The 21,614-nt window shown below is 44.3% G+C and overlaps 1 protein-coding gene across 1 annotated transcript in view; it reads right to left on the bottom strand.

The window, feature by feature from the left end:
* Window positions 1–400: 400 nt before the first annotated feature.
* The window catches only part of RASGEF1B (RasGEF domain family member 1B), an 83,923-nt gene continuing 62,709 nt past the window's right edge, over window positions 401–21,614 (bottom strand). Inside the window, exons 11-14 of the mRNA XM_085641244.1 lie at window positions 21,163–21,258; window positions 18,755–18,878; window positions 16,377–16,449; window positions 401–3,392 (exon numbers count right to left, since the gene is read on the bottom strand). Coding sequence (XP_085497370.1) covers window positions 3,368–3,392; window positions 16,377–16,449; window positions 18,755–18,878; window positions 21,163–21,258 — 318 coding nt within the window. The 3' untranslated portion in view covers window positions 401–3,367. The remainder of the gene's footprint in view (window positions 3,393–16,376; window positions 16,450–18,754; window positions 18,879–21,162; window positions 21,259–21,614) is intronic.

Below are 21,614 nucleotides of genomic sequence, written 5' to 3'. Positions count from 1 at the left end.
GCGCTGTGCGCATGACGGAACCGCTCCGTCACGGCCCTGCCCGCGCACGGAACCTTCAGCACGGCGCGGTAATCCGCGCCGCGCTGAAGGGGTTAAAACACTGCAGTGTAAACAATAAAAAAAAACATTTGCAATGAACTAGAACAACAGTAAAAGAACAAGATGGTGATAGTGCCATGGTTGGATAAGTGGTGTTAAAAAAAGAGAGAAACTGTAATGTACAGGATAAGGTATTTACAGAGATGGATAAAAGAGAACGGTGAAGTTCTAGTGTCAGGTCTACACTTGAAGTAAAGGGGAAGCACCAATGACTCTGCCCAATACTGCTCCAATACTTTTGCGTTCTGGAACCAATCAACCAGCTTTCTGGATCCTCATTTTAGAGTCCAAGAATACAACATTTGTTTTAAATAATTTTTATTAAACATCTCATCAATACAGAGATGGTGATGCTATTCTGCAAAGTTTCAACCAGACTCACAATCAGAAAAATGAAAAAATAAATTGATGCAGGAGACAAAAAAGTGACAGTAAATATGCAGAAAAAGAGGATGGGTATCAGAGGGGAAAAAGAGACTGGGGCGTGGCCACAACACTTGAATAAACCTGCTTAAATTGGTAATCAGATTTAGGGATAAAATGTTTTGACGTATCATGCTTCTGTTGTTCATGATACGGGACAAGATAGCATTAACCGTTACAAAAAACAGGTCTTCTTTTTCTACACCTTAGGTAAGATCATCTGAACACCACGACTAAGGATTGATCCCCTCCAACAGCATCACGCTTCAAGCATAGAAATCCTGATAAAAGTTCAAAGGTTCGCTTTTGACAGACGTCTTACTGCAATCTGCTGGTTCCTTCACAGCCTTCACTCAATCACCATGAATTAGAAAAACCTTTATTATAAATTCAAAATACATGGCATTGTGCATGTTGTGAGTGAGAACTGTGTCATAGTTTCCAACATCACCCATTCCGCCCCAAACCCACTTCATTTCGAAAGAGAAAGACAATGGAAATGCTACAATGTTAGGAGACGGTGCCTTCATTTTCGAGTACCCTGCAATGCTGCCACCCAACACTCCATATTAAATAAACTGTAGAACAGTTAAGGATGGACTTCGTGGAGTCTGAAGAGGGTGACGCCTCAACATGTCAGGGTGACACTGTGTCCATCACCGATCATGCATTCTGCAAAGGAAAGCGCATCTGTGACCAGTTTTGTTCTGCAACAGCCTAGGATTTAAAATGTCTTCAACACATCGCTTGCCATCCTTCAAATGTCCATACAATAATTGTTAGCTTCCCAAACCCGATAATTACATCTCAAACCACCTCTCAAAAGAAAGTGGTTTCATTCAAGGCCTGAAGCGCATGGACCATCCATGCCCAATTCTCCAGAATCCTCCCTACTGTGAAGTGATCGCTGGACACCAGTTTCTACTCACACTAAGTTTCATAAAGCATGTGTCTCACTACTCTGAAAAGCTCCCTGTCCGTGTTCTCGGATCAAAAACACAACACTGAAAACACACGGCTGCAGAGCACTTCAGCCTCGACTCTGGCCAAACACTGTAAAAATGCTAGTCAAAAATAGTGCTCGGGTCAGCCAGCATAAATGTTAATTTTCACTCCTTAACTTCACTGATTACAATAGCTCTTCTGGAGAGAAGCCACAAGATGCAGACTTCGCTCAAGAACAAACTCACTAACACTCGTTCTAGGAGGTTTGGCAGGATTCAAATAGAAGACATACATGTTAGACGGTCCCAATACTATATGAAATTTGTCATCGATGAATGTGTTTTCAACAATAAAAGGATGATAACCAACGCTGTGGCTACTTTCCCCAAAGAAAAGTTCTGTCTCAGGAAATCACTCCTTTTTCAGCCATTTTATGCATAAAGCAACAAACCTATTCAAGTGGGTCCGGGAGAGCGAAATTCACCAATTTCTACTGCTAGGAAAGGTCAGTGGCCCAGTCTGCATGAAAAAAGAGAAAGACTTCTCAATTTAAGCAAGTAGTCGATACCAGGCCTTGAGCTGCCTAGCACATTTGAGACCAGGTCCCTATCAGCAAAATCTGAGGTGCAATCTTTTCAAAATGGTTCCCGTTCCAGCAGCTCAAACACTAGTTAAAAGCCCTACTTCATCCTAGAAACCCTGCAGAAATGCAGTCCAGTGCTTTCCTCCTACTTTGTAGACTGTTGATGCCCTGCATGTGTTTCACTTCACAAAGGACCAATCAATGAGTGTTGTTCAGATGCTAGGTTCTCAAACCTACCCCGCAGCTAATGATGCGCAAGAAGGCAATCTAATGCACAGCAAGACAAACAAGATATCACATAAATGGGACACAAAGAAAGGAGTTGTGTCACAGCTGCAGCAAATCCCCTTACAAACAAGCGAGGATGAGGCAGCTGCGCAAATGGCGGCTGGTGGCACAAACAACAGCATAATATTGCTCTTTCTTGAGACTTCCAGCGGGCACTCCAGCAGCAGTTCTTTTCTGTGACTATATCTTTGTAAGCATCGACTGTGTGATTCAAGAAAAAGCAGGCAAACACAAAGGATTGAGTATACCGAGGAAGCGTGACGATGAAGGACCTCTAGAGAAATGTTAGGACAGCTGCATTGCAAAATGGCCTCGTCCTGTAGACAGCTTGGAACAGAAAAAGATACAAAGTTCAGCTTCAAGGTTTCAGTGTTAACCTCCAATATATTAGGTGTCCCTGTTATTATATTACTCATAGTCCTTGTTCACTAACTCATTCATTCTGGGAGGGAAAAGGTCTGCTAGCCTGCAGCAAACTCTAAAAATTGGATCAAGTGGATAAACCGGAGTTAAAACCCCCAACAGCCGGCGTGGTGTCTTCTCTTCCTACATATCCGGCATTGGCATCCCTGTGGAGCTCGACCAACGCCCGACATTCACAGTTCATAGTACATATTTAGAACCCTTCACGTTTACCTGGCTCATGTAACAAAAGAGTCCATATATTTACAAATATAATGCATGGAAAGTGTGAGGTTTTTGCATCAACAGCAGGTCTGGAGACCAGTACCAAACAGTCACTTGGAAAGCAGGTTCAAAAGTACTCGTGCGGGTATCTGTGGAATGATTCCGGTGACCCATTGGGTGGCGGGAAGGGGTCGAGTCATCATTGGTTAGAAGCCAAGGCCCTGGCGTGAGCCACCGTGGAATCCTTTGATCTACTGTTTGTGAGAAGTGGTCTGATTGGTCACGTTAGCATGCTTTGGCCCTGGTGATGGCAAGTCTCCGTCAGCTGCAATGCCTCCACCTTCCAAACGCCACATAGTGCCAGAACTAACTATTGCTTGCGGCAAAGGAGGATTCCGCACATCAGACTCTCCCTAACAGCGTTGACCTGGAGAGAGGGAGAAAAAAGCAGTTTATTAGAATGAGCGCACACATAAAACACATTTGCTCATGCATAAATTAAGGTCAGGATCAGCAGTGGTAGAGCTGGGCTCCCTGGCCAGTAATCCAAGTAAGACAAACTGACACCTGACCACCTGGTTGGATAATTAATGGCAGCCATAGTTTAGGTTAAATGGGTGCCTCCTACACCCTGGCGCCCGGTGACACTGCACCTACTGCATCAACGGTAGCTGCGCTCCTGAGGTTCAAAAGATATATCTGCTAATTAACGAATGGGCTTCAATTTACTAATTTCATTCAATAGTCCTACAATTAGTAATTGTACTTCCTCGAAAAGCATGGGACAAAAAACAGAAAGCATGGGACAAAAACAGAGTTTTACAGTAAGCTAGTTTGGTTGCCAACGAGTGTCCTCATTCAACATAATTGTAAGCATTCTTCCGCCACCCACAACCCCCAGTCTACTGTGATCATACCAAACTCATTCATAGAAGGTTCTCAGTAGCTCTGCAGGCCTCCTTGTGCTCTCACTCTGGTGAGTGTAGCCACACAGCCAGTCTTCATTTCTTCTGGAAGTTGCTGGACACCTGGAGTGTCCCCCACCCCCCCCCCCATTTATGTCAGAGCAGAGAATGTAATAAGTGTGCAAAATAGGAAACCAAATGTTAAATAGCAAAATACTGAAAAAATATTGAGTTTGTACACTATCATTTTTTGGGTCCTAAGAGCGTTGTTGAAATTTAGAAGGAAAAACGCAAACTAGCATTTTCCCATCCCAGCTCTTGCAGTAGAATGGGGTATTTTGAGATAATGTTAAAAGTATACGGCAAAATGTTGCTGTAAAAAGAAAAAAATGAAAAGAGAACTCAGTTTGCCCTCTCCAAAAAGTTATATTTGATTAAACCACATAAATGCTGAAAGAATGCATTTTTTTCTTTCAAAAATAAATGTGTGAGAAACTGAGAATATATAGTTCCATGACATAGAAAGCAGACTTTAGTCTGTGATGAAATCTTCGATACCGTGGCATTAAGGTACTCAGAACTTTCAGCGCTGCGAGGCCATACTAACGGCAGTACAGCGTTATAGAAAAACCTTTTAAGAGAACATGTTAGAATGAGTTAGGAGAATTAAGACCGTGATAGGAAATCGGAGAATCTGAGCTCAGGTTGAAAGTAGAAGTGTCAACACAGTGGCATAGCAGGCCCTGAGCGCTAGCAGCTCACCCATGCCAAGTAAGTATTCATAGATTTGAGATGCAATTGCTTCTAAAACCTGTGGGATCTTAATGTGGATTATTAATGCCAGACACAGTTTCACAATCCTGCCAGGAGACTCAACGTGATCTCAGCTCTCAGTAGACGCTTTGCATGCCCAGGCCGGTAAAAACAAGACAGGCTTTCCTGTAGTTTGAATTCTTCCTGGTGAGCACCGTACAAATGAATTTATTCAAATAGGTGAGGACACGGCTATTGTGTACATAAGAAACCCCAAACGGACCTGAAAGCGATACAAAAATAAACTGGCAAGAAATGCGGGAAGTAATATTATTCCGGGAAACGAAACCACAGGAGCAGCGTTTTGTAATGTAAGAAAGTTTTCAAGCAGACAATTTAGCACGTTTACACTTAGCCAGTTGCAACAGTGCCTTCTGGCTAAAACTGTAACACGAAGACCGTCCTTGGAGGTATGGAATGAAGAGGGTCGGCAGGCCGTGGAGGCAGAAAAGCCAGTCTTTACCTCACTGCGGACGAGACGGCGGTGAAGCATGGATAAAAGAATCCCAATGAGGCATATTCGTACACGAGGAGGCACAAACCCGAAGCCACAGTCGGGCCAGCCTATTGCCAGATAATAAACACTGTTCAGAGAATACAACTCAAATTATAATCACAATCCTTGTTAGGGTGAATCACAAAGGTAATCTAAATAAACTTGCGATTAACCCTCTGGTAGCTTGGCACAAAACTGCAAGGCTAAACTTAGATGCAATGTGTAAAATATTTATGCAGTATTAAAACTAATAAAGTTTAAAATGCAAACAAATAGAATCCCAAAACGACTTAAAAAATACAGTATAATTTAATAAACAAAGTAACACCTAAATGACTAAAATCCAAGAAGAGGAACCGAAGTTACAAATGTTTAAATTCCTCTTCTTGCGATTCTGCTGTCATTGGGGGTTCCAGTTCCCCGAGGGTGCTTTCTGCCGAAGGCTTCAATAGTATTCGAAATGACTGGAGGTAGGAATTGAAGTCTTTCTTTTGGATTTGGCCATTTTGGCTTCCAACTGTCATTTCTTGCGCTCAATTTCGAGAACGCATGCCTCAACATTAATAATTATTCGTATTTGTAAAGCACGAACATATCACCTGTTAAGGGTTTCAAGGTGCAGGGGACCATCGGCGAGATTAAGTGAGCTATTGCCCAGAGTCACATGATGCTAGGCTGAACTACCCCCAGAGGCGGGGATCGAACCGCACGCCCCGTGCTCCAGGTCAGCCACTCTGGCCACTGCACCACACCTCTCCCTACAATCTGCCTTTGGTCGGTGAAACTTTCAGCGCCAAGGCAGTTTTTTGTTGTCTAGCGTCCAAAGCTTTCGACTCGACCGCTCCCATCTTTATCAGCGCCACCTCAGTTTGCTTCTCCTTGGACTTTCTGCTTTCCAGCTTGATGTCTCTCTCTCTCTACTGGCGTCTGATCCCTCCTTTGACTTCTTAAGCAGCATTATTCTCTCCCTCACTTGATAGTCCGAGGTCTCTTAGAGATGTTGTTTCCTTCTGTCCCAGCACGGCGTAGTGTGCTTTCCTTTGGTTTTCATGTGCCCTCAGCGTCTTCGGTTTGGATTCTGCGCAGGCCTCTCAAGTATCGGAGCAGTGATCACTTGGCAGACAAACACTGCACACCTGGTAGTTGTCCCTCTGCGCCAACTTGTGGTGGCACTTTGGGCAGAAACAAAGGTGTTTTCTCCATCGCACGCACAGCAGAGGTACCCCCTGTCTATGCATTCTTCTTCCTTCTCGGTCTTCCACTCAACATATATACTAATAACTTCGGTTTTCTTGGTGAAAGACGGTAGAAATCTCAGGAACATATTCCTTTCCTTCTACTATAGCGATAACCTTCCCTGATTTTTGATATCTTCTCAAAAACTTTTTGTTTTCTTTCTTCCGTTCGATGATTGCAGAGCTTCAGCAATGATTCCAGACACAATGGCGGGAAAAAGAATCTGAAGATGGCGACCAGGAAGGGGGTCTGAATTCAGGAGAGGCTGGAGTAAGCACCAAATGGAGAGGTACATTGACGCTTAACAACAACAAACAAGCATTGGCATAGCCAATAGGTCTCGCCTTTGGGACCTTATAAGTGTTTAGTTATCCAGCACAATATCCTTGGTGCAACATCAAGTGTTGCATGGCTAAACACTTATAAGGTCCCAAAGGTGAGACCCATTGGCTATGCTAATGCTTGTTACATTAATCTATAGTGTAAATGATGATGGAGGTTTTCTGAACTTCAGCTCTGACTGAACACTAAACTTCATTGACAGTTATCTGATCTTGTCACACTGTATCCAAGTTGCAAACCTATAATCACATCCAGTAAAGACTTGGATGGTGGACCTGACTACCCGAGAATCAAAGGTTTTGAGTAGAGCAAGAATACTTAAACCCTGGGACAGCAGTAGCCACCTGTGTACTGCCCAGAGATCAGTGAGAGCCACAGTCACGCAACAGAGAATGCGGGCCATACTGGAGATATAACTCTCACAAGGATTACAACTGCGCACTCACCTACAGAAGGAATCTATCTGCATGTGGATTCTTCAGATCCTCTTATAAAGACTCATCGGTCCTTAAGATAGTTAAGAGGTAAAATGCAGCCAAGGATTTGACTGTTGTGGTACTTTTTCCTAGCTTGAGTCAACACACCTACCAAGCCTATAAATAACATTTGGACCCGATGAGGGGGCATCCAATCAAAGATGGCAGCTAAACAAGGAATATCCAACATAATCCTGGGGCATATTGTATGTAAACCTCCCCACAACAGACTAGGAGGTGTGGTGATAGCCACAGCTAACCAGGGAACACGAAATTTCCAAGTATGGGTGCAACATCAAGCACAAACACAAGAAACCAGCAGAAGCCCGTGCAGGGAAGCGAGCGTGCCCTGGAGTGACGAGTGGGCAAGGTGGGAGAGACAAGCACCAGCCGCATTAGTGAAAACACACCTGCCAGGGAAAGCGGTGAGCGACATCTGGGGCCCGAACCGCAGTGAAAAGCCAAGTGATGCGCAGAAGTGAACTAGTGGGGGCGGCAGAAGAGACCTACGGAGAGATGCGAGCAGACCCTGGAACAACGTGCAGCCAAGATGAGAGAGGCTAGAAGGTGGTCACGCTCGTGCAGACATACTAGCCTAGGAAAGCGGTGAGTGACCCCCCCGCCCCCCTACCGGATCTCACGGAGGCACTTGGAGACTCATAGGGTGGCGGGGAGAGGCAGCCCTGATCAGTTGGGCAGGTGTAGGAAAATGCCTTGTGTAAATGTGTTTGTCCCTGTAGCTTTAACAGGTCCGCCAACTGATCCTTTGAGTCACTTCTGGGGTCCTGGGTTTAAGGTAAGTAGGTCCAGTCTTTCTTCCTCAGACAGCAGCACAGTCCTCCTTCTGGATCTGCTCAGGTTCAGGAGATTTCAGGTTCTGGTGGTGCAATTGCCAGTGCCAGTCTGTGCGTGGGAGACAATCCTTTGCCTACCCCCCCCCCCTCCACACACACACAAACAATTTCTGGTCAGTTGTCTCATCTTCCCTGGGTTTGGCTCCAGCCTGGTGAAACAAAAGGCAGGGGCACGCCAGGTCCATTTGAACTGTAATTAGGGAAGGGCTCCTTTCCAGCTATCCCGTCAGGAAAACCCACTCCCCTCTACACCCCAGGCCCTTTCCCCACTCTGACTCCAATACACATTTCCCAGTGGTGGTTGGAGGGAGGGCAGTGGGATGGGCATCAACAGCCCAGAGGAAGCTGACAGAAAGGCCCTAGCAACACTAGACAGAGAAATCCCAAATTTATAAAAGTGACATTTCCAAAATAATAATTTAAAATCGGACTTCACCATTAAAGAGGATTTTAAATTATTATTAAAACTAGTAAAATATGTATGTTTTTAGCTGCTCCCAAATTGAATTCATCACTTATTAAATGCAGCAAGGTAAACCAGTGCGAGTCAACAGGAGGCCAGCCTTACCACAGTGAAAAACGACCCTGGAGGATTTTCACAGTCAAGACATGTAAAACATTACATAGATTTGTCATACATTTTACAAACCATGCTCCCTTCCCTATGAGAAGTTAGGGCCTACCTTAGGAGTGACTTATAAGTAATAAAAATGAAGGTTTGAGACTGGGGCAAAAGTTTATTTTGCCAGGTCAATGTGGCAGGTTGAAACTGCCCTACAGGCTGAAATGGCAGGCCTGAGACATGTTTAAGGGAGCTACTTTTGTGGGTGGCACAATGAGTGATGAAGTCCACTATTATCATTTAATTTACAAGCCCTTGGTAGAGGTAGTAATATATACTAGGGACTTATGCGTAAATGAAATATGCCAATCATGCAAATGCCAATTTCACCATGTTTAAAGGGCTGGAAACAGCTTACAAGCCTCTCACTGACATTCCACCCAGGGTGCCTGAAATAACCACTAACCTCCTTTACAACCCTGGTCCAAGAGGAAGGGAGTGCCACAAGGGGACTGCAAGTGCCACTCGGTGCTACTACAGTACTGGCAGAATATTCTCAGAAAGGAAATGCCAATTTCTGCCGTGTGGGTTCAGTGTTTGGCAAACAAAGCTGTCAACAAGTCTTCCTGTAAAGCCCCATAGCAGGCGAAAAGTTCATTAAACGAAAGGCATGTTTGCTGCCCAAGCAGATGGTCAGGCCCCTACCCTGCCGGATGCACCTGTAGAACAGCCACTTCATCCTCCTCAACGATATTGGTCTCCCAATAAAAGTTGAAGGTGTTACCAGGATTCTGGCTGCACTTTTGAGACTGCTGATAATGAATAACTGAAGGGTTTAGCAGCACTTGTGTTTCTTATACGTGTATGAGAAGAGTGTCTGGAGCTGGTATAAGGTAGTCGGTCAATCTCCTGTACTGTAAGGATGGGTGAAGTAAAGGGCGATCAAGTAATATCTTATCACTTACTAATATTCTCAATACTCGGTTTCATTTTCCTCATCTTTAGATTTACTGCTAACCCTGCCTCCCAGAGCTAGGGCCCACTTCAATATTTCGGAATGGGCTGTCTTCCCCGGCAGAGGCCAGGGCAGAGCTCATTTCATAAGGCATGGGGAGAGTTGTTTAAGCTGGAGCTTCTTGCTGGTCTTGGGAGGTGGCAACTTATCATACAGTAAGAACTGGGATGAGCAAATTTAATCAGAGTAATTAGATAACCGGTAATTAATTGAGAATTTCTTTGCCATCCTGTTATTGATTTCTCCATTAGAGAAGATAAACTGCAAGTGCCTTTCCGCTTCCCCCGCTGCAGCCTGGCTCATTTGAAAGATGCGGGATGTGAGGCAAAGTCATCCCAAAGCTCTGGAACGGCGTTTTTCATGTGCTGCTAGTCAGTGTGGGTTTAACACACAGCTCTCTGTGAATGACCAATTTAAGAATCACAGGATGATAATGTTTCTAGTTTAACAATCAATCACTTATGTAAAGATAAAAAGAGAAATGTACAGTCAGCCGGGGTCAACTCAACGGAATAGTTCATTCACTTTAACAGGGGTTCTCGCAGGTGGGCCATACAAGCAACATATGACATAATTGGGGAAATGACAAGACAACATGGCAGCAGTGGGTAGAGGTTGGAGGACTTCAGGAAAAATGGACAGCAAGCTAAAGGCTCCAACATCCAGCGTATTAAACAATTTTTTAAATATTGACAGTTTGGCCATGGGCGACAGTTCTCTGAGTGGAGGAAGTATAGCGGCAGCTGTAGCGTGCAAACTAGTGGCAACATCAAAATACTGCAAATAGGCCTAAGAATGTCCTTTTTTTTAGGGTAAGGACAGAGATTCGTTTGCCTGGAGCAGTCTTAATCTTTCCACCGTTCCTTAAGTTGTCTTCATACTTGTAAGTCATGCAGTCGGTGCTTTTGCACCAGGCCCAGAATTGGGAGGGGGATCCAGCCTGCCTTGTACCGGCTGCAGTTAGATTGCAGGTGACCTGCTTTGAATGACTTACACAGGGGCTGCCTGTGCCCTGTGTATACTCTTGAGGGATAAGGAGGCAGGTGGAGAGATTAAGGAGGAGTGTGTTGTGGATAACAGAGAACGAGAAAAAAAGTCCAAAAAAAGAATGAAAGAAAAGGGTAAAGTATAGAAGGAGAGAAATTGAGACAGAAAGGGAGAAGGGAATAAGGACAAGCAAAGGTTTATAGAGAAGAGGAAGAGAAGGACATCGGAAATAAGACTGACAGGGAAAGAACTCAAGCTAGGAGATGAAGCCAGATGGAGAAGTGAAGACAAGCTATAGATGTGAGTGTAAGGGAGGAGATCGAACGAGTAGATTAAGAGGGTGTTGGGGGGTGAGGGATACTTAAAAAGAGAGGATAGAGACAACTTGGGAATAGAGGAAGAGAAATACGCATGCATTCAAGGGGAACAAGGAGAAAAAAAGGGAAGGAGGAAGGAGATAAGGATGACTTAGAGGCAGGAGGGGAAGACAGACAGGAACTTACATGGAGAAGAGAGGGTGGAAGGAGGATAGATGGCAGAGGGATGAGATAATAAGTAATTTTATTATTTGCATAGTTAATTAAAACCAGTGCAATACAGCCAAAGCTTAAAAAGCGAAATAAGATACAATATATAATGTGCCTTTTTAAAAATAGATATAAAACATTTGCATCGCAGTTAAAATTACATAGTGCAGAATTTTGCGGTAGCACTAACAGTTAAAATTGGTCAGTCAGTGAATGATCCTGTATATGAGCAGAATCTTGTGGTATACTCTTATAAGCCAGGGGTACAGATTTACCAGTGTTCAGACTCTTCCTTGTGTAACTAATCTGGGAAAGTGCAAAGTGCGGCATGTCCATCAAAGAAGGGGGATTTCCTGTCAATGTATCCACGGGGGAGTAGTGTTTTATGAACCAGATCTTGGGGAATAACGTGCCGTGCTTATGAGCCAAGTGCGAAGATTGTGGGTTGAAGCCCGCTCACTTCGGTGACTGATGCAGATGGTACAGTATGTAGACTGGCTTTTGGCATTTTCTATTCTACCAGTGCAAGAATCTTTACTAGCCTCCAGTGGAGCAGAGGGTCCTCTGGCTAGAAGCAGGCCAGAACTGCCTGTCTCCGTGTATGGATCCCTCTTCAGTTGAACTGAGTTTTGAGCAGTCGAGTCCTTTCTTACTTCAGAGCATTGCAGATGCAGAGTAAGTGTGGCAAATCCTCCATGCCTTTACCACACAAGCAGCAGCAGGTTGGGGTATGCTTCCTCTGCCAAGGTATAAGATGTGGAACAGACAGGAGTATGCCTGGATGAGGTTTCAAGAATTTTTCCTTTGTGTTCCTAGAGTAACCTAGGCTAAAATATTTTTGAGGGGCAAGTGTGTGGTAGCCATTGATAGTCATCCAGACATGGCTTACGCTTGAGAATGTGGCCTTGTCTTCTACCAATGGGACACTTTTGATTGATTTCAGGACCATTTTTTTGAAAGTTGCATAACTGGTTGGGATGTCCCAAAGCTGGGACAGCTCAGTACTTGCAGGGGATTCCTGAAGGAAGCTTTCGGCCGGCAATGTATTTCTGTGCAGCAGCTCTTGCCAGAGCAGGTGTTTCAGAGTGTTAGGAACGGTGTTCTGATCTTGTGCCAGCCAACTATGAATGCTCCTTACTTTGCCATGGACTGTTTAGATAGGCCGAACTCCAGCTGAATCTGTGCTGCGGAGTAGTACTTTGGAAGGTTAAATAGGATTCTGTAGGCACTGGACTGCTGTCCAAGGTTTTAGAATGTCAGCTTTTCATGGCCTCCCTTCCATAAGTTTTTGTTGGTAATATTTTTGATTGAGCTACCTAGAGGATTGATAGCAGTGTCTGGCCGGTCAGTTTAAATTTTGGATTCCGCAGCATCACTGCAAAAGCCACCCCTTTCCTCCTGATCACTTCTAGCTGTTTGGCGAATTGGCCTCCATTACCAATAAATATGCCTAGGAATTTGTAATTTGCGGCAGTCTGAATTTGCATATTCGTTTTTCTGCCCCATTTGATTGTCATTGTTTTTATCTTCTTGACATTTACTTCCAGGAAGTTCTCCGCTGCATAAGCCTGCATTGCATTGAGGTGTTGTTGCAGGCCCACCTGTGTGTGGCTGACCAGGACCACCACATCATCGGCATACAGAATGCTGGATAGCGCTGTGACCCCCCCCCCCCCCCCCCAACATGGGGGCATGCGAATTGCAAATCTGTGTCAGGTTCGCCATGTAAAGGTTGAATAGTGTGGGGGGAGAGAACATACCCCTGTTTGAGCCCTTTAAGTAGTTGGAATTCACCTAGAGGGGTGTGTGCCTTCGTGCAACTTCACCTGCACGTAGGTGTCTGTGTGGAGTAGGATTAGCATGTCCAGCAGAGACCGCAATATGTTCCAGTAGGGCAGTTTCCTCCAAGGTCTAGCCCGGTCTATGTTGTCAAATGCTGCTCTGATATCTATGAAGCAAAGATTGAGAGGCTGCTTAGAGGACCTCGCCATGTCTAGAAGCTTTGCCATGGCCAAAATGTTGGTTGCTGTTCCTGTGGACTTGGAGAATTCAGTTTGGTTGAATGGAATAATTGCGCTCGCAGATGCCCAGACTTGAAGTTCATCTAGCAAAGTGCGTACAAAGTATTTTGTCTTGTTGTCAATTATAGCAACCAGGTGGTATATTTTTATTAAGGATTTGTCTCCGCTTTTGTGTAGTGGAAAGATAAATGAGCTTTCCAGGAGGCTGGGAGTTTCCCCAGTGATCTGATTTCACAGAAGAGAGGGTCCAGGGTCTCTTCCCACTAATCTGCATCTTGCTTGAAAAAGGTCGGCGGGATACCTTTGGGTCCCGGGGCTCCTTCTCTCCTGCTTTTGGTGATAATTGTGCGGGAGGGCCAGGGATCGAGCTGATAATTGTCAGTTGTTGTAGGGGTAAAGCTGCACTGAAGATCTATGATCGGGGTACCTTCTGTCTCCGTGCTTGCGGGCTGACTCCTAGATTGACGATTGAAGTGAGCACGCAAAGTCTTCCCAAGTCTCTTCAGTGAAGTGGGAAGCCACACTCCCATGGGATAGACGCATTATTGTGTTCAGATGCCCCAGAAGTGGGTACTGTTTTTAGATTTGATATCAGAGAATTAATGTTCCCAGAACTTGTCTTCTTGTGTTCTGTTGATGTTCTATTTTAATGTGTTGAGGGTGCTTCTCTGTTGACGGAGTAGTAGATGGAGGTAAGAATCCGGATTGTGTCTCAGCGATCTCAGTATGCTGTTTATGGCCCTTTTGAGTTGCTTCATTTGTTTCCGCATGGCGATGAGAATCCATCCTGTTTCCCTAGTAGTTTGGTGTAATCTTGTTTTTGCGGTCATAAAAAAAGAGTTTGCTAGGTTCCAGTGAAGCTTTCTCATCTATTAGTGAGGCTGCCTGTGGATGTTTCTTTTATTTGTATTAAATCCTTTGCCGTTTAAAGCACCACCCGTGACTGCTGGTGCAGTTTTGATTCTATTAAAGTCAATCGTAAAGCTGGAGTATGGTACTTCTGTCGAACATTTCAATGCAGCTGCTAAAAGAAGCATCTCCTGCGGCCGATGATCATTGTCCCCTCTGTCCTCTAGACAAAATGTGGAGGCACATTGGATCAGTGAGAGGGAGACTAGCATGTATTCGAGAGTTGAGCAGGTGGACACAGAGCAATAGGAAGCCGCAGGATAGGAGTCCTCACAAAATCTACTGTTAAGCGCCCTAAAGTTGATATGCTCCAAATCATCCAGTAGGCGCCTGGCTGTTTTTTTTGCTCTACCGTGGAGATTTCTGCTTTGTTCGGGAACGTTCCTTTGTGAGGACTGACCCATCACTTTGTCATCCGCAAAAGAAGCCTAGGAAGTTTAGATTGAGATCCCCAGAAAGAATAAGGTTGTTAGTGTCCAGTTTACTTATATGTGTCAGAAGCTGGTCCATGAGGTGCTCCGAATCTTGTTCTTTGTGTTTCGGGTGGTTGTAGACGTTGAAAATTATTACCTCCTCCTTGTTGGCATCGAAAATGAGGCTGAGCTAAACTGAATTAATAGTCGTTGAGGTGGAGTGGACTTCCTCTGCCGCATTTGTGCAGGTTGATGATATGCAAGTTGCCAGCCCACCTGATAGGTGGCCATTTTGAGACCGCTTCACTGCCGGCGTGGAAATGCCAGCCAGGTTTCCTGAAGCAAAATTAGGTCAATGGATTTAATGTAGAGCAGGAGCTCTGGATCGATAACTTTACTTGCCAGGCCACTAATGTTCCATGAGCATAAATAGAGGGTGGATTTGCTCTGCGTGAGTGGCCCACCCTGCTGCAGATTTTGTCATTGGCTGCCAGTGAGACATTGATGGTACTGGATATCCACCGGAGATCAGAATTAATATTTAGTTGCTGTAGTGGGGGCGGAGGTGGACTATGCCCGTCATCGGGCACCCACCCTTTTGTAAACAACTGCCCCCGGGCTCCCCTGAGCACCGAGCTAGTGATGTTTGTCAGGGAGGTGGTTGCAGTGCCCATGTTGGGGAATAGGGAGGGGGGGTAGCCTATGTTGTAGTGGAGAGTAATTTTTATGCGCTATGCCTGGAATGATTGTTGTTCAGCTAGCTTTGGGCAATTGATGATGATCGCCAGGTGGCCTTGATGGCTTAATGTGCCGGGCGTGCTTCTAGGAGAGGGATGAGATAGGGAAACTGAGGGAAAAGTCAGCTAAAAGAAGGCATGTGAAGACCTAATATTAGTGCAAAAGGTGCAGTGAAACCCAAGTTCACTTGTGAGGAGACGGCTGCATGCCAATTATGGCTGTTTTACATCACTGAACCAGGGATACAGGCGGCCATTTTCCTTTCTTCCAATAGGATCCATGACACTCTGGCAACTGTTTGTCTTAAGACAAACTCAAGACACAGATGGTGCTCCGAAGCCTGGCTCTGGGCAATAGCTCCTCTCAATAAGTGCTTAGATACAAGGCAGAGGTGATCACAGCACAGCACTTGCAGGAGTCCATTAACTGTCATTTTATACATTAAGCTGGAAGTTCAAAGTGCAAGGCAGCAAACTATTTAAGCATCTCATAATTACAATCAAACTGCTAGAACTAGTGATGTAAAGTGAATTCACATTCACCATCGACAGAACAAACCACAGCTGGAATACATAAATGAACGAATAAATAAATAAAAGTGGGCCTATTCACAGTCCAAAATGGCACACACTCACTGTGCACTTTCCTGCACCAAGGCAACTCTACCTCTTCTTTGAAAATAACCTTAAAATCCACCTTATTCGATAACCCAGTGCCGCTCCATACTGAAGAAGCTAAATGTTTTAGTTTTGGAATACGCCCATTCACAATCGATATAATAACCTATTTTAGGCAATAAAATGTAACAATGTACTAGCCTAAAAACAATGAGCCAAATGTCCTGTTGATATGACGTGTACACTTCAGAAAGTCAAGTTTAATGCATGCAGTGACCCTAAGAAGAGTAGACAACACTAAAATTAGGCCCCAATACATCCCCAGGAGACCTGGAAATGTCGGGCAACATTGTTTTCATTAATGCCAGCCCGACAGTCGCGGCCTCCCAAGGCACAGGTGCTGAATGGTGCAGCATTCGGTTTCTGTTCTCACCACAGGAAGCCACAGCTACCCTTGTGCCGCAGCTGATTAATGACAGGCAATGACCTCTGACACGCACCTCAGACTCTTCCATCTGTCCTTTTCCATGTGGTTCTCAGGGCCTTCGCTCTCGTAGGATGCCAAGTACAGGGCTGCAGGGAGGAGGCAAGGGACACGCGTTACCAAGACGGCTGGCTTCGCTCTCGCGCTGCCCTAATTTAGGTTACGCACAATTATGTCAGAACGTGGCAGCTGAGCCGTGCCACGTGCGCAGCGCTGGGAATCGAACCATGGTCCCAGGAATAGGGAGATTCGTGGTATATGAAGAGAATGTAAAGAGTGCACAAGTAAGCAGGGAGTCGACATTAAATACAGTTTATAACTTTAGCGCTGGGAAGAAACAAAAGAGGGCGCACTACACAGACGCTTATATAAACAAATGTCTCGGAGACCATGCAAATGGATGTTGCATAATTTATACATACGCTAATGTTCCTGTCTCTGTACGTTTTCTTGATGCTACTAATCACAGAGGAGTTCTGGACTATGCAGAATTTCCAATATTAATATTCATGAAATAACGGTTTATAGCTCGGGCCAGAGAGGGCCTCTATTCCATGCTCATTGGTTTTACTGAAAAGCTGTCGTTTTGGAGTGCTATTAGCAAGCACCCACAGTTACATGACCCCTCAGGACCCCTGAATCCTAAAACGGCGAGCAGGTGACTGCTCCATCCCGTTCTACCTTACGGCACACTGATGCTTCTACACATGCATCTCCTATTGACCTATTTTTATTCCCCCGACAGCGAGAACATGGTGGCAGGTGAGCGAGCATCGTGGACAGAAGGCAAATGTCACATGCCGGGAGCTAACAGAAGGCCCTATAACCCACATGCAATGTGCTCACTTTTAGGTGGAGAGAGAAGGCAGGAAGCGGCAGTGCTTAATTTGTGAAAGTCAGGAGACCACTGCAGCTTGCATCAGCCTATTACTCCTGTCAGTGTCGCCTATGACAGAACCAACACAACCACTACCCATAAAACCCTACAAGTGTGACAATTCAGACTATTCAAGGCCCCCAAAACTGTAGGAATGGCTTGGAAGGCAGATAATAGCCATTTAAGGTATATTGAATTATTAACCAACTATTGTTGCGCTCGTTTCTATATTAGACAAACAGCACCACCTTGACGCAGAATGTCATAAGTACCGGTGTAGACAATAAGTGCTGGTGTCAAGCACCGGAAACCACTGGCTCAAATTAAGCACTGGAAAGCGGGCATCTTAGTAACACATGGATTTAAAAATGTATACTTTTTTACATACAGCCTTTGACATTTATTTATATGAGGAGTGTTCCAACGTAATTGTCACCTTTCCTAAGATGAAAAATGGTATGACTATGGAGAAATATTGGTACTATTGCCTAACAATTCCATAAACCTACAATATAAATCCTTACGACTTTTCTGGTAGGCTTATTCAATTACAGCACGAACAAATGTGTATTCTCATTTTGCCAACCTGAGAAGGATGGAAGGCTCAGTGGAACCTAAAGAGGATTCAAATTATCGTCAGGCTGAGCACACAAATCTGTGGCTGGGGCAGTAACCCACTGATCTAGCTTGCGAGCCTCAATTCTTAAACTAATAGATTTTTGTTTCTTTCTCCACACAGCCCACACTCCTAACAAAGACACTTCATATTAAAAAGCATTCCTAGCTATGATACTTTGTTCTGTTTTATGTGGGGTACTTGAGGCCAAACAACCAGGCTACAGCAGTGAGGTGCCTGGAAAATGGGGCTGCCATTGTCTAGCCAGATTAACATACGACACAGACGTGTCAGTTTTGGATATTTCAAACCCCAAAAAATCCAAATTCTTTGAAGAAGAATGTTTTCATCACCATTAATGGCCTTCAGCATGAGTGTATAATATTGAACTGGTAATTATATGCTCTTAATAGCCCGTATTCTTTTTTCTCTGCTGTACGAAGCAGGAGGACATTTTGTGTATGGGGCTCATTCTACTTTGGGGGTGTGGGGGAGGCACGGCTAATACCGCCTTCGCAAAAACTATTCAACACCACCTCAAATAGGAGAGTGGTCCCCAACATTGCTCTGTGGTGAGAAGTACAGTCTACCACAGCCTCTCTGCATGGTGAAGGAGGCAGGATCCTCCGCTCGCTGCTAACAGCGGCAACATGATGAATTGAGCTGCAGCTAAAGCAACACTTTACATAACATACATTACATAATGAATTCTTGTGCTTAAGAAAGATACATGTTTTTGTGCTTCTGCAAGACTGTAAGATGGGACAGCCAAAGTACACATGGTGTTATATTCGGGTAAGCGTGAACACATCGGAGGCCACAGCAAATGAAAAATCCTACAGCGTTTAACACATGCAAAAACAAGGCCCAAAAAGCATGCAGGCAGTGCTATTTAACATACCGTCTTCACTGAAGACTGGGGCAGTGAGCAGATAGTGCAACATTTTTCGGTCTCTTTCAAACGGGCATTCCACCTCTCGCCAAGCCATGAATTCATTGACCTGTTTTGCCAACTCCCAGAATTTCTACGAAGATGAAAAAAGAAAATACATAATTTGGTGCATTTCCAAGAAAAAGGACTGAACCCTCCAAAATATGCAATGACTCAGTAGGATATATATGGAATACATAGCTAGTCAGAAGCAGACTGGCACAATGTACTGACAGGCATGAACAAGCAGTGCACAACATAAGCACAGATACAAATTCTAAAGGATACCACTCAAGGGCGCAAAGTAAACCTAATCTTCCCAATTCTGTTTAAAATAAATTCAAGTTTGGATTCGTTATTGTCAATTTTGACCAACGAGTAAGTCTTTGGAGCTGCTTATCACTAAGGACAGGTCTTTGATCGCGCACACAGTGATCGGACAAAACTGACTTTTGTCAGAAGCCCCGTGCTCAGAATATGGCTCCCCAAGCTGAAGTATCTAATGAGATAGGAGGAGATGTTCTAAAAGTACATAAGTCATTACAGGAAATATTTACTTATTTGGGGCTCCTTAACAGACACCTTAATGGGCTGTAAAATAATGAGTTGAATAAGCCTAGGGCTATGGGAAGAAGATTTTATAAAATGAACATGATAATTTGGAAGTATATATTCAATCTTTAGTCCTTTTGCATGTGTAGGATATTTAATATTAGTTTATTTGTTTCCCCAGAAATTCTCGACTCGTACCTATTTTATTTTTTCTAATTTTATTTTTTCTATCTAAAGCCTATCTACTATGGTCTCAATAAAAAAAATAAGCACATTCGATGGCCTCCCTCTTAGGTTACTGGATTACAAATATTTATTGTTCTTAAATTAACACGGTGCAAGCAAGGAATTAGTGATTTCTAAAATTCCAGTCAGACTCCGTATCAACATCATACTGAGGCTCCACTTGTGCAGTCGCCCACCAAGAGTAAGAAAACAATTTTATTAGAACACTTAAGGACCCAACCACTACAATGCAGAATTATTCTCACTAGCAGAATCTAGAAGACATTCCATGCTACATTCTACGATAATTCTGACCATCCAGTGGTGATTGGTACAGTTTGTCGCACTAAGAGACTGCAAACATAACTCATCTAATTCTTCTATGACGAGAATGGAGGGGCCGGCATCGGCCACGAAAAAGGTATGGCGGTCGTGCCAGAACCCTAAGACCGCAGAGGCAAGCCTGTCGCCCACGTTTGTGATGCGACAGGCGCCCCTCGCCCATCATTAGTCCCGGGTCCTGGGCGTGACCCGGAAGGGATTAGAATCACTTCCGGGTTCGCGATGGGCTAACGCCAGGCCGGTTAGGACCAGCCTGGCATGGAAAGTAGCTTAAAAGACTGGGGAGCGCAGGCGTCTGTCTCTTTGCTCCCAGCTTCCCAGCCTGCCGCACCAGCCTCGCTAGGAGGCTGTAATTGGATTTCCCCACCCACCATCCCCTAAAGCAAATATTGGTGTTGTGATTTAATTATGTTTATTTCACAGGTTTGTATATGTATTGGTTGTATGGTGTATATCATAATTGTGTTTTTCTTTACCAAACTTGTTTAGTTTACAGGTCATCAATCGTCGTATTTAGTGCTATTCCTTGGTCATGATTGGTGAGCAGAAAATTTAAGGTCCTTAGAGGGCGGCACCATTCTTGAATGGGGTCGCCCAAGGGGGAGGGACAAGTGGTCTCTCCTAGAACTCCAGGGGCAGTTACAGCCGGTTGGCTGGATGGGGGTGGGGGGAGTCACGCTTTCTCTAGGCTGGTTGGCCACCCCGCACGTGCACCATGGCACCAGTAAACGACGCATAACTGCAAGGGTCCCTTTATGGAGATATTATACAGAGCGTACGGGGGTAACCGGTGGGGGGTGGGGGGGGAAGAGTACCCTCACGGTAAACGGGCCCTCTGCGCATGCGCACTCCGGTTGGAGGGCGTTGTTAATTGTTAAGGATCTGACACCAGTTAGTGACCTTGCCATAGGCCCAAATAGGATACACAGAAAAAGTAAATGCTGTGATGATTATTAATGATATGTTTTAGATTCAGATAGGAAACACCTTTGTACTAGAGTTATGTTAAGGTTTGCCATCTGACATCTGTACTTATCAATTGTAATCAATGTAATGCCTTATTTTCTGCATAAATTTTTGTAAATATTGTATACATGAATTAGGTTTATTAATTTTATGTTTAATAAATACAGCCGGGGGTTCTTATGACCCCCACATCCAAAACCCTTCTCATGTCATTATCTGGGTCTTGATAAGAGAGGAGGGGGTGTAGGTAGTACCTGGCCATATTGTTCAGAGCACCAAAAGCGGCTACTTACTTCAAAGTTTACATGGCCATTCGGAAGGAGATTGGCACAGCCCTCGTTGAGGAAGTAAATATCTTTGATCAGAAGGCTGCAGAAGGGAATAACAATCTAAGGAGGAAGCAGATGAAGAACTCTGAATATACATTATACAAAAATATTACGATGAAAAGTTTGATAAAGAACCAGTTCTTAATTAAAACGTAAGTGAATAAAGAATAAAATGTATTTAATTACTTACAGTTTCTCTTTTTTACAAGTGTTTCATACATCATAACTAAGACACACATTATAGCATTTTATTATTACATGTACATGCTCTATAAAAGCCATATAACCTTTACAGTGGTTGCTGGTCAATTTCATGTAATTTCACAAGAAAACCTGCACAAGGAAGGTGGGGTCTAGGGGATTAAACCATCTGGTTCAAAGGATAATTTTTTGCAAGTCGCCACTGATTCATTAAC

This window comes from Triturus cristatus, chromosome 2_2, assembly GCF_964204655.1.
Source record: "Triturus cristatus chromosome 2_2, aTriCri1.1, whole genome shotgun sequence".
NCBI classification, from domain to species: Eukaryota; Metazoa; Chordata; class Amphibia; order Caudata; family Salamandridae; genus Triturus; species Triturus cristatus.
This window is presented reverse-complemented; position numbering and strand designations above follow the sequence as displayed.